The sequence below is a fragment of the Mauremys reevesii genome, linkage group 1 (genome assembly GCF_016161935.1).
Source record: "Mauremys reevesii isolate NIE-2019 linkage group 1, ASM1616193v1, whole genome shotgun sequence".
Taxonomy (NCBI): domain Eukaryota; kingdom Metazoa; phylum Chordata; order Testudines; family Geoemydidae; genus Mauremys; species Mauremys reevesii.
In genome coordinates this window covers 272666963-272680716 of record NC_052623.1, presented here as the reverse complement: position 1 = coordinate 272680716, position 13754 = coordinate 272666963, and the positions used below count along the sequence as shown (strand labels likewise).

Sequence of the window (13754 nt, the reverse complement as noted above, 5' to 3'; positions counted from 1 at the left end):
AGCGTGATCAGCATGGAAGCATGTTCTCTGGAATGGTGGCCGAAGCATGAAGGGGGATACAAATGTTTAGCATATCTGGCACATGAATACTTTGCAATGCTGGCTACAAAAGTGCCATGCAAATGCCTGTTCTCACTTTCTGGTGACACTGTAAATAAGAGGAGGGCAGCATTATCTCCTGTAAATGTAACAAACTTGTTTGTCTTAGCGATTGGCTGAACAAGAAGTAGGACTCAGTGGACTTGTAGCCTCTGAAGTTTTTACATTGTTTTGTTTTTAGTGCAGTTATGTAACAACAACAAAAATCTACATTTGTAAGTTGCACTTTCAGGAGAAAGATTGCACTACAGTACTTGCATGAGGTGAATTAAGAAATACTATTTCTTATGTTTATCATTTTTACAGTGCAAATATTTGTAATCAAAATATACTCTTTGATTTCAATTACAACACAGAATACAAGATATATATGAAAATGTAGAAAAACATCCAAAATATTTAATTTCATTGGTAGTCTCTTGTTTAACAGTGCAATTAAAACTGCGATTAATCGCGATTAATTTTTTTGAGTTAAATGCATGATTTAACTGCGATTAATTGACAGCCCTAGTAGGTACCTAACTTTTAAGCATCCGAATTGGAAAGTTTGGGCAAGAGTGCTGCAACTGTTATTTAGAGGCCACATATGTGAATTAGCCATCATGGTTACACCTTCCCTCTGGTACTTCCTGATTCTCAAAGTTCTTAAGAAAACAAGGAAAGACAATGCTCAGATCATCTTGGTGGCAGAAGACTGAAACTACAGGGCCTGGTACACCACTCTGGTTTGGCACTTTTAGATGGTATGGACAGAGACCTTAGAAATGGATGGATTATTTGGGGATAGGCATTCCTTCTCAAAATGTTAAAACTTTTATCCCTGGGTTAAATTTTTCATCCAGACTTAAAATGTTCTCTAAATTAATGGTTGTTGAACAGAGAGAGAGTTGACACAGCTAGCAATGGAGATCAATAGGGAACCCTTTCACAAAGGAAGGTGATTGTGTGCCTCCTCATCATACTACAGAATCTGGTCAAAATTGGTACAAAATAAATCGATCAGATTAATCAAATCTGCAATGGCTAACATATTTGATTTCCTCCAGAAAGGATTGCACAAGTGCCGTACCCTGTTGTCTGCAGTTCAGGGAAAGACTATTGGATTATTCTAGCTTCCCTGAGACAGGCTTTCCTTGTCTCCAGATTTCACAAAGCCATGCTTCTTCAGAAGCTAACTTAGAAATCCATCACTGCTTCCCTAGAGTCTTTTTATCCCTTTTAATGTACGATGCCCAGCTTTCCTAAGAGACTTCTTACCCTTGAAGTAGCATACTGGGGGCCATGATCTGTGGCCATACTGTAATAAGCCATGTTTGATTTTAAATAACAACAAAATGTCTCTGAATAGCTCCCTTTTCTGCCAAAGGTATTTTGGCCCTGACTACCTTAAACAGGAAGTATTTTCCATTTTTTGCCCCAACCTCAAAGGCCCAACAGAAGGAAGATGGCACACTCTTGGCATATGTATACCTGTAAAATTCTATTCATTCAGGACAATAAAGTGACAAGTTTCTTTCCAAAAAGGATAAACTGCTTTTAAAATGAATTGTTCCTACATGGATTAGATCTTGAATCACCACAGTCTATTAGGTAACCAAAGATTCTTGTCTTGATGGTATTTAAACTCTCTTTTGAAGAGTGTGGCTAATTTCTTGGAAGACACCTATACAATGTTCTCTTTGCATGTTCTTTCTAACCGTCAAACTGGACTCTTTCACATTCTTGGATGAAAATTTGGTAGCTGTGTTCTGAGGCACATCATTTAGTAGTTCTTCCAATTTGCTACAGTGTGGCCCAGTACCACTCCATTTGGTCATTTATCACCAGTCTGTTGCAAGTGGACACAATTGCTGGATCCCACATGCTTCCAGATGAACATAGTTCAGTCACTGTTCTAGCTATGGGGTTTTAGGAAGGACTCCTGACCTCAGACTTCTTGTCAAAGTCCCTTTTTGGGGGACAAGTGATGCCGCTGCCCTAGACCCCTGAAAACAGTGAGACATTTTGACATCCCCCCCCCCCCCAGTCACTTACACATGCTCTTACAAGCTCCACTTTTATGAGCACCCTGAGCATCTAGTTTAACCCCTTTAAGGACAATAAGGCAAGAGGTGCACTAAATACTCCAGTAACAGCTGTGTTCGTGAAATGAAACAATCTCTATGCTCAAACTCTCACAGAAAAACAATAAAAGACAAACATACTATATCAACTGTGGGTGAACACTTTTCACAAAGCTATCACTGTATATTTGATTTCAGCCCTCATCCTCAAAGGCAGCCTTCACTACACCTTCAAAAGATGAGCCTGTGAGCTTAAATTCATCAGTTTGCTAGACACTAAAAATCATGGACTGAAAAGAGACACTGGATTTATGACTTATTACAACAATCTATAAGCTATTAATCCCAGCCTGATGCTTTTTTTCATATTTTAATTTTCACACTGATTACATTTCCCAGATCTGAAGAAGAGCTCTGTGTAAGCTCAAAACCTTGTATCTATCATCAACAAAAGTTGGTCTCATTAAAAAAAAAATTACCTCAACCGCCTTCTTTCACTTATTAGTTTAGGAATATTAAAGGTGGGGGGGAAAAACTTCTCCACCTTATGGCTTCCAACATAATCTAAACGTGGATTTATTTACAAAAAGAAATATAAAAATATGAATACTTTGTTAGTGAAGAACTAAAGCTTTTGTGTACCTCTTTCATGAAAAATGCAAAGTGACATCTGGTAGGCAGCCATTTTAACATCACTTTAAGTGAAACCCTTTATTTCTTCAGTAGTTTAACGACAACTTTCAGAAAGTCAGGTGATCTTCAAGCTGTTTAAATAAATGGAGAATTTACTCTGATTTGTACTGTAGTTATTTTAATTTTCAAGGTATTTCCTCCCTTCCCACCCCCACCTCTCTTTTCCTTTCTCAAATGGCTGTGTGCAAGTATGCATAGGAATCCCAAGGTTCATCAGCTAAAACAAGACTGACTGCAAAGAGACGGTGGAATTATTTTACCCTCCACGAGGACTCTCATTTTAATACTGTTTTTATCAATGAATGTAAAGAAATAAAATTTGGTCATCTGTTGTGTTTGCAGAGGAGGTGGAAGAGGAGGAAAAAGAAAGCAAGGAACAGGATAAAGAGAGAGAAAAGGAAGAGCACAAAGAAGAGAGACATCCAGAGAGAAGTAGGTACCATAAAGGTGTTAGGTCTTATTCTTTCATTCTTCCTGTCAATATTAGTGTAGTGTTGCTCTAGAATTAAATTCTCAGGTTCAGCCTTTGTTTCAGTACTTTAATGTGAGACGTGTGTTATCTAATTGAGAAATATTTACATAGTAACCAAATATCTACCTTAAACTTAATAATATATTTTTAAAAGCTGCAGGTTGAAGTGCATGCGTGCTACTGAAGTACTGTTAACCACATGAATGTTCCTAGTAAACTTCTGTCTGATAGTCCAGGGACAATGCTCATTCCACTCAGAGGTTTTCTTTTGAGTTTGATTTCTACCAAACTTGCAGATACTTTCTGATGGACAACTCAGAGATGGAGCTTTAGCACCTGTGCTTTCTTTTGGTATGAAAATTCACAGGAAAAAATGTGAAAGTTGACACTCTGCAATAATCAGTATCCTCCTTTAAAAATACTCTTTATTCTATAGATACTTGCACTGTAATAGTATCTTAAATTTAAAAAATCAAACTTTTCTAAACATAGGTAAGTAGTTTAGGTGGTAATGCAAATTTTTAAAATTTTTAAAAGTTAGCTGTACCATATTTGAAAACCATGAATAAAGAGATATCTACAAGATTTGAGTTAGAGCTCATAGCAGGTATGCAATAAAAAGAGATGGAAAAGGTATACAAGTCCATCTCTCTAAGCCAATATTAAACTTAATTTTTAATTTAATTTTACTCCCTTACTCCGTCTTCTCCTTTTGTACCAAGCTCCCTTTTTCTTTCTGTATTTATGCTTACAATAGCCTCCATTCATTGTAGCTTAGTCAGGCTATGGTATATATACTTAGGTCCCTACAGCATGCTGTGGCAGGAGAGGGGGAGGGGCTGGATGGGGAATCCTGCTGCACCCCTTCTCTCAGTACAGGGAATTACTGCCCTATGTATCTCTATAGGGTTCAAAGGTGAGGAAGGCCCATTGTAAAGAAGGTAAGTGAGAAGGAAAGAATGGTACTAGAATAGTCATGCATTTTGGGGGAGCAGTTTGCCAGGCTCCGTGTGCCCAAGATGGCTGCATATTTTCATGACATTTAAATGTACAGAGTATGTCTCTTTAGAGTGTTATAGGTTTAAAGGGTGGTGGTTCTTCGGTGCATTGAATCAAAGTTCCATATTGAAGTCACAGTGTAGGGGTTTTCTGGTTTATGAAAAAAAAAATTAATATCTGAGATTTTTCCCAAGATTCTGTCATCCTTTGAATGATGAGTGGTTGGACTTGAAAGAAAGGAAGCTACTGATAGCTGTAAGCTTCCTTTGGTTGCTGCTGTTAAAAAATTCCTCAGTGGTTCCTGTGCCATATGCTTCCAGGTGAAGTGTCAAGAAGGAAGCGTTCCAAATCAGAGGATATAGACAACGTACATTCTAAACGTCGTCGGTACATGGGAGAAGAGTATGAAGCAGAACTCCAAGTAAAAATTACAGCCAGAGGGGATATTAACCAGAAGCTGCAAAAGGTATACTAGATCTTGCTGCAGAATGGAGGTGTCAGAAATGTTTTTAGGTGGAACTCACAGCTCTTCTATTGTAGATCTTTCCCTTTGAGTTCTAGCCTCTTTTCTTTGGACATAATTTCCATATCAACCTGAAAATCACAAAAATCAGTCCATTGACTGTATTTTCATTTTAAATTTCATAAACTCCTGCTTTTATTATTAGACATTTTGTGGACATCCAGAATACTTGGATGAATGAGAAAAGAAACTGTTGTGCAGAAGGAATCCTTTATTATTTTACTGTAATAGTAAATTATCATATTTCATTTATGGGAAGTCATGACCTAAATTACAAGGGAAGATACACTGTATTGGGAATCAGGAGATCATGAATTATAGACTGTGTCTTCTAGCTAGCTTTAATAATTCTGTGTCCTTCACAGTCCTTATTATTGATCAAGACCTTCTAGGTCAGGGGTCCCCAACGCGGTGCCTGCCGGGGTGTCTACGTGCGCCCGTGTACTGGCTGGCAGACGAGCATCTGCCGAAATGCTGCCGATAAGCAGCGTCATCCAGAGGCGTCGCCACCGAAATGCTGCATCATTCCTCGAGCACTGTCCACATCCTGTGGAAAAAATAGTATTGATCATGTAATTGAAGAGTGTGTTACAAGAGGAGGTAGGGTGAATTAAGATTTCATGGACAAATCTTAAATTTGGCATTTCCTAACTTTCAAGTACTCAACTTTACAACCTATGTAACATTCTTTTGTTGGTTTTTGTATGTAATCACTATATAAAATGCAAAATCTGGAGAATGTTCTCCATCAAATTATAAGTATTCTCAAGCAGGTCAAATTTGGGGTCCTGTATAACTAGGCAATATCTTTTTAATGTATAATTGTTGGTGATGCTCACCTCTTTCAGTCTGAAATCATTCATGCTGAGGTTGGCTTATAAGTATTATAAAAGATTCTAATGCTTTACTTTGAAATTTTACTGATTTTGTTGCTCCAACTATCTAGCTGTAGTTTAAGTATGACTTCCGGGAGGATAAGAATGTTTGTATCCTATTATTTCTTGGTGAAGTACAGAGAATATCTCAAGGATTTAAAAAACAAAATTTAGTATATTTTTAACCTTTAAAAAAATTCAGGAATATATAGTATTGTCTGCTGCTTTTTGTTGGAGAGTTGGTGAGGGAGGAAGAGGAGTGAGAGCTATCTCATTTGGAGTTGTTTTTGAAAATGTGTTCAAAAGTGTATTGAACCATTTTCAAATACTGTTTGGACAATCAGTATGAATGAGTGTCAAATCTAATTTCAAATAGGGATTTACAATAAAAATGTTTTCTACATTTTCCTACACCAGTGGTACTGTCATGCTCCAGCAAAGACTCTCTGACCAGACTGACTCCGCAGGTATGGAAGGACAGGCGTCTTCCACTTGTTGCCTGGTTGAAGCATAGGCTAGGATTTTTTTTTTTTTTTTTAAGTGTGTGGACATCTTCAAAATTTGTCTGTGTTGGGAACTAAACTACATTTGGAAAAAGTTCAGAAGCAGCTATGTTTGAAATGCTCTTTAGATCAGAGCCAAGTATAAAATACATTTTAAATTTAGGCTGGGCCTAAGAGAACACCTTCACTAATGAACCACTGTCCTTCTCTGCAAACAAGAATGCAGCCTGCATGGTGTTTGCTGCAACTTTACTGATATAGTAGATAGTAACATTAAATTAAAACCTTTAGAGAGAAAAAATTACACTGGTCTACAATTTTTGAGAAGTCGTCTGCTTCAGAGATAAAATGTGGTATTTTTTATGTATTTTGATGTGCTGAATTCAAATATGACAATTAAAACAACTGGCTACTGTTTCTAAGATATTTAAGTTTTTACATTTTATGTCTATGTATATTGTGTAGATAGTAGAGTTTTAATCATAAATTGTAAACCCTAGGTCTTTTCATGTGTTTATGGTTGCTTTACATGATAATATTTCACCTGTCCTGTTTATGTAACACTTTAAAAATCAGCAAAAGGGTTATCTAACTAAAATTTATTATGAAACAAAAGGCAAAAAACTTTTATGTACATAGTTTAGTCCTATTCAGTGTCTACTCGGCGCTTCTTGGCTTGTCTCTTGTATTCATTAAATGGAGCATCTCTTGTCACTGTCCAGCAATAGTCTGCAAGTATTGATGGACTCCATTTGCCCTGATAGCGTTTCTCCATTGTTGCAATGTCCTGGTGAAATTACTCGCCATGCTCGTCGCTCACTGCTCCGCAGTTCGGTGGGAAAAAAATCTAGATGAGAGTGCAAAAAATGTATCTTTAGTGACATGTTGCAACCAAGGCTTTTGTATGCCTTGAGGAGGTTTTCCACCAACAACCTGTAGTTGTCTGCCTTGTTGTTTCCGAGAAAATTTATTGCCACTAACTGGAAGGCTTTCCATGCCGTCTTTTCCTTGCCACGCAGTGCATGGTCAAATGCATCATCTCGAAGAAGTTAACGAATCTGAGGACCAACAAAGACACCTTCCTTTATCTTAGCTTCACTTAAACTTGGAAATTTTCCACGGCGGTACTTGAAAGCTGCTTGTGTTTTGTCAATGGCCTTGACAAAGTTCTTCATCAGACCCAGCTTGATGTGTAAGGGTGGTAACAAAATCTTCCTTGAATCAACAAGTGGTGGATGCTGAACACTTTTCCTCCCAGGCTCCAATGACTGTCGGAGTGGCCAATCTTTCTTGATGTAGTGGGAATCTCTTGCACGACTATCCCATTCGCAGAGAAAACAGCAGTACTTTGTGTATCCAGTCTGCAGACCAAGCAAGAGAGCAACAACCTTCAAATCGCCACAAAGCTGCCACTGATGTTGGTCATAGTTTATGCACCTCAAAAGTTGTTTCATGTTGTCATAGGTTTCCTTCATATGGACTGCATGACCAACTGGAATTGATGGCAAAACATTGCCATTATGCAGTAAAACAGCTTTAAGACTCATGAAAGTTGCGATGTTGAGGGCTGCCATCACACTATCGATGTTGTTGCAGGCTACAAGATCACTTTCCATGAAGAAGAATGGGACAAGATCCTTTTGATGGTCACCGAACATGGAAACCCTAACATCACCTGCCAGGAGATTCCACTGCTGTAGTCTGGAGCCCAACAGCTCTGCCTGACAAGGTCATTCAGTTCACCTTGTGTTATGAGGTGTGGTTCAGAGGAGGAGGATGGGAGAAAATGTGGGTCCTGTGACATTGATGGTTCAGGACCAGAAGTTTCATCCTCTTCCTCATCTGACTCAAGTGAGAATGATTCTGGTGCATCAGGAACCGGCAGTCCTTCTCCGTGGGGTACTGGGCGTATAGCTGATGGAATGTTTGGATAATGCACAGTCCACTTTTTCTTCTTTGACACACCTTTCCCAACTGGAGGCACCATGCAGAAGTAACAATTGCTGGTATGATCTGTTGGCTCTCTCCAAATCATTGGCACTGCAAAAGGCATAGATTTCCTTTTCCTGTTCAACCACTGGTGAAGATTTGTTGCACAAGTGTTGCAGCATATGTGTGGGGCCCACCTCTTGTCCTGATCTCCAATTTTGCAGCCAAAATAAAGGTGATAGGCTTTCTTAACCATAGTGGTTATACTGCGCTTTTGTGATGCAAAAGTCACTTCACCACAAACATAGCAGAAGTTATCTGCACTGTTCACACAAGTACGAGGCATCTCTGCTCACTTTGGCTAAACAGAAATGTGTCCCTTTGCAAAATCAAACACTGACAAATAAGAGAGCACGACACTGTATGATTTCTAGAGCTGATATAGGGCAATTTGTTCAGCAGAGTGATGTAAGCTTCGTTATGATTGCATCATCCATGACTTCTAGGAATAACATGATGCAATTCATATCATGTATGATGCAATACCAGCTTCAGATTGCATCATTCATTGTTTTGCCTAAAAAGCAAGTACTGTCCAAACCCAGTCATAGATTTATTCATCGATCCAGTCAAAGATGTATTTTAGTCATTTCTGGCTTAAATTGAGATCCCTTCCCTTTATAACTCACTTATCCTCCGCCATTCCCAAGTCAAGGGTCGTTTATACTGACCCAATAGCATATCTTGAAAACTAGAGCCAATCAACAATTTTAAGCATCATTTTCGTTCTCAGTGACCCAGAATTAGTAAAGTTTGACTACATTTATTTCAGAAGCATTTTGGCTGTAGAGCAGTATTATTTGTGGGTTTCAAGAAAGTTTTGCTCCTTTTACAGTTGTGTGATTGGAGAAACACCCTAGCGTTAGAAATGATAGAACTTCTGCTCAAAATATTCTCCAATTTTCTTTTTCAGCACTTAGAATTTTAGCTGCTTCTTGGAGTGATGGTCTCTCTGTGTATTCCACTGTGGGTGCATGAGAGTCCCATGCTCCTGAGACCAGAAGATTTTTGTTAGAAGGGTCAACTGGTCTGTGCTTGTGCTCTTCTTCTCCTTGTGCTCGGAATCAAGGACATAAGGGGCAGTGCGGACCAAATGACTCTCCAGTTTCTTTCTATTGCCTGTGTTCTGAAATGGAACCCTTCAGGGTCTGCAGCATTTGCTACTTTTTTTTACCTGTACATAATTGTAAAGCATCTATTGTACTACTTTTAGATAGTTATTTAATATTTAGCAAGTTATGACAAGTTTAAGGGGGGGGAATTCCCCCCCCCCCCCCGTGGGTGACTAATATGCCCAAGATCCCAAGATTCAAGAACTGTTTCCTGTCCTTGGACTTCCTAGTCAGCAATGTTCACCTAAAGTTCCTCTGCTGCTTTGGGCAATCTTGTATTTCCTCAAAGTACAGCATATGCTGATCCTTCCCCAGCAGAACTCGCCAAGCCTGTGAGTATATGCTTAGAAAATTTCTTATGGATTCCACAGCTGGGCCCCAGCCTGAACAGTCCTCTAATCAGTTGGCAGACGCACCAAGGAGCATGCCTACAAGCATGACGACTTCCAGTTCCAGGGCTGATAGCAGTAGAACTGAAGACTCCTCCACTAAGGAACATCAGGAGGGTGGCAAACATCTTCATAAGAGATGAGAGAAATCCCCCTCCAGGTCTGCTTCCAAGAGGATGACCTCTTCCCTTACATTATCTAAGTCAAGTGAGACTTCATTTCCTGGTTCAGGAGGCTCAGGAGCACATAAGGGACACAGTCTCCGATTTCTGAACAGCAAGAGTGCTCTAAGACCAGCATCATTCACAGGAGCAATACCATCCATGGTACCAACAAAAGAGAAGCACCAAGTGCCTCCTGCCAGGGGAACTGTTGCACTCCAAAGACTGGTCGACTGGCACCAAAGACTCTGACCAGACAAACTCCACCTGTACAGAACGGGAGTCCTCTGCACTGCTTCACATCTGGGGGGAGAGCTATTAACCTTGAGGATATAGTCATCGTCCTTGGAGTCTCCAGTACTCTCAGCTCCAGTCCTCACATGAAAGACCCTGACACCACCAGTCCAGGGATGGCATGAAAGAGGGAGTAGTTCTCCAGTACCCTCCACCAGCTGTGGCATCACAAGAGCCACAATACCACCCATGGAATTGAAACTACCTATTTCTCTTCAGGTGAATCAGGCATGAGCGAGAGAGCATCATCACCTCCACCAAAGTGGGAGATTAGCCCAGATAGAGGATCCAGAATCTCCTGGGCTCCTTTATATTGTTAAGATAGTGTACCCATCTTGGGGCCAGTAGTACCCTATGCCTTTGGGCCTCAGTCATCATTGGATTGCTCTTATTGGGACCATAGGACCCATATATATGCTATCATGAATTGGTATGACCACATCAGGAATCATGACATCCCTCTCCTTACAGAGAGGAACTGGAACCCCTCAGGAACTAATGGAGGAGAAGGAAGATCCAGAACAGATAGCTCTGACGAGACTGTCACCATCATCCCCTAGACCTATTAATAGACCTTTGAAAAACGCATCATGGACTGTGAAATCTGATCTTTTGCGTGCTTTTACCCTCTATGCTGTCATAGATTTCAGATTTCACTGGGAAGATCAGTGTTTCTTATATTGGGGGTCCTGACCCAAAAGGGAGTTGCAGGAGGGGTCACAAGTTTATTTTAGGGGGCTTGCAGTATTGACACCCTTAATTCTGTGCTGTCTTCAGAGTTGGGCAGCTGGAGAGCAGCGTCTGTTGGCCAGGCACCCAGCTTTGAAGGCAGCATCCTGCCAGCAGTAGTGGAGAAGTAAGGGTGGCAATACCATACCATGCCTTCCTTCCTTCCTTCTGCGCTGCTGCTGCTCTCCAACTGCTCAGCTCTGAAGACAATGCCACTGCCATCAGCAGCGCAGAAGTAAATGTAGCAGTACCACACACACCCCTACAATAACCTTGCGACCCTCCACAACTCCTTCTGGGCTCAGGACTCCTACAATTACATCACGGTGAAATTTTAGATTTAAATAGGCTAAAATAATGAAATTTATGATTTTTAAAATCCTATGACCATGAAATTGACCAAAATGGACCATGAATTTGGTAGGGCCCTACATATTAAGTAAGGTCTCTGACACATTCCAAATCCCTGTGGAGGAAGTGCAAGAGAGATCTCACAAACTCCTCAACGCTCTACAAAGTGCAGGGCCTAGCAATGTGGTACTCCCCATTAATGAAGCCATCTTAGAACATACCAACGTGGTCTGGCATGCCCGAGACACGTGCTTTTTCCAAATCCAAAAAGGACAGAAAAGATGTACTTTGTACCAGTCAAGGGCGCAATTTTTTTTATTTACACAGCTTGCCCTGAACACCTTAGTGCTCCAAACAGTCACTGAAAGAAGCGGAAGCAGGTAACATCAACCAAAATCCGCCACTTCCGATAAGGACCTGTTAGAGAAGAAACTTTTTTTGTTTGTTTGTTTGATTGGTTTTTTGTTTTTGTTTTCATTTTCGCTTTAGTCAGCCTGCAGTTCCGTAAAATGTCAAAATATGATTGTGCCAGTTATTCCAAGCTGCTGGAATTTACTAATAAGCTCCCACAGAAGGACAGAATACAGTTCCATGCACTCATTAAAGAAAGTGAATGGATTGCCAGTACAACCCACTTAAGCCTTAGTTGATGCAGCAGACACAGCCTCCTTATTGATGGTGACTGCTATTGCCATGCATAAAGCATCATGGCTTCAGCCCTCTGGGTTTCCCAGGAAAGTCCAATTTACAGTAGAGGATTTGCCCTACAGGGAACAACCTGATCAGTGAGAAGACAGATGATTCATTGCACTCATTGAAGAGCACAAGGGCAACCCTCCATTATGGGGGATCTATACTTCAGTGCCAAGGAGGAAATTCCACAGGCAGCAACTGTATAGGCAACAACTGGCATCTCAACCTTTTTATCATCAGAGAGGCTATGAACCACCGAGAAACAACAGAGGGTGCAGCGGAGCAAGCACAACGTTCTTCCGCCTTCCATTCCCAACCTCCCACTAAGAAATATTTTTGATGGGATCTTCAAAAGCGGCAAATTACACCAGATATCATGTTCTTCTGCCCAATGTAGTGGCCATCTAGGTTGTTCTTTGCTAAGGTTGGCAGACAACAGGCAAATGGGTCCTCAACATCATTCATACCAACAACAACACAGAGTTTCTTTCCCTTCCACCACCAAAACCCCTTTCCCTAGCCTCCTTCAGGAATCACTCTCTCTCATGGTTGTTATTTCAAGAACTAAATTCCATCCTTCATCAAGGAACCATAAAGCTGGTGCCGCCTCAGTACTAGGGAAAGGGTTTTTACTGGAAAAAAATGTTCATCCACAAAAAGAAGGGAGGATGAAGACACATCTTATATCTCAAACAGCTCAGTGTCTTCATCTGTGGATTGAGGTTCAGCATGGTCACCCTGGTTTCAATAATGAATACTTTCTCTGAACAAATATGACTGGTTTGCAGCTCGTGATACAAAAGATGCCTACATCTGCCCCTCACACAGAAGATACTCGAGGTTTCACAGTAGGTATGAACCACTGTCAGTACAGAGGTGCCCCCTTCAAGCCTGTAATAGTGCTAAGGGTATCTGCAAAGGTACAGTAAGTTGTGGCAGTCACTCCTGATGCCATACATCATCAGTTTTCTTCTACCTCAGCGGCTGGTTACTGATGACAAAATCTCATCAGGAGGACAGCAACCTCATCTCTGTCAATCTTCTGTGTTCATTGGGAATCTATGTAAACACAGAAAAGTCCATTTTAGTTCCCATGCAGACTGTAGAGTTCATCGTGGCAACACTGGACTCAGTAAGTGCCAAAGTATACCTTCCACAGGACAGATGCCAATCCATAAAGGAACTTGTCACTCAGGTCCAGCTGAGCCCACAGACATCACATCTGTCATAGATCATCATACTAGATCACATGGCTTCCCATAACTGTATGATACTCTTTGTGAGACTTCACTTTGGTTACTCCAAGCTTGGCCTTGGACAGTTTGTGCTGAACAGACACAGTATGGACAAACTTGTCTCACTCCCCACTCAGAGTGCAAACTTCTTTAGCGTGGTGGGAGAAAAGGGAGCAAGTGTGTGTGGAGGGGGGCCTCTTCATTCCTCTGCCCCCGCCCCTCCCCCCCCAAGACTTCAATCATGGGTGTCTCATTGTTAGGGTGGGGCACCTATCTAGAATTCTATACAGTATAAGGGATGTGGACTCCCCCAGAGTTCAGAATGCACAGGAGCCTACTAAACAGCATGCAGTCTGCGAGACCTGTAAGAGATTCCTACGAATCCTCCATGTTCTGGTGATGTCAGACAACATGACAACAGTGTTCTACATCAACAACCTCTCTGTGTATAGAAGCTGTCAATCTTTGGAACTGGTGTATTCACCACCAGATCATATGATATATATGATTAATGGTAGAGAAGAAACTGGAGAGGTGGTTGGTCTACCCCTTATGCCCTCAGTTTGGAGTATGT

At 40.8% G+C, this 13754-nt stretch overlaps 1 protein-coding gene across 10 annotated transcripts in view; it reads left to right on the top strand.

Annotated features, from left to right (window-relative positions):
- LOC120373759 (activating transcription factor 7 interacting protein) overlaps positions 1-13754 on the top strand; it is a 180480-nt gene that overhangs the window by 97676 nt on the left and 69050 nt on the right. For all 10 annotated transcript variants that reach the window (XM_039492622.1, XM_039492658.1, XM_039492650.1 and 7 more), the window contains 2 exons: positions 3198-3287; positions 4647-4792. In XM_039492622.1, the coding sequence (XP_039348556.1) occupies positions 3198-3287; positions 4647-4792 (236 nt within the window). The remainder of the gene's footprint in view (positions 1-3197; positions 3288-4646; positions 4793-13754) is intronic.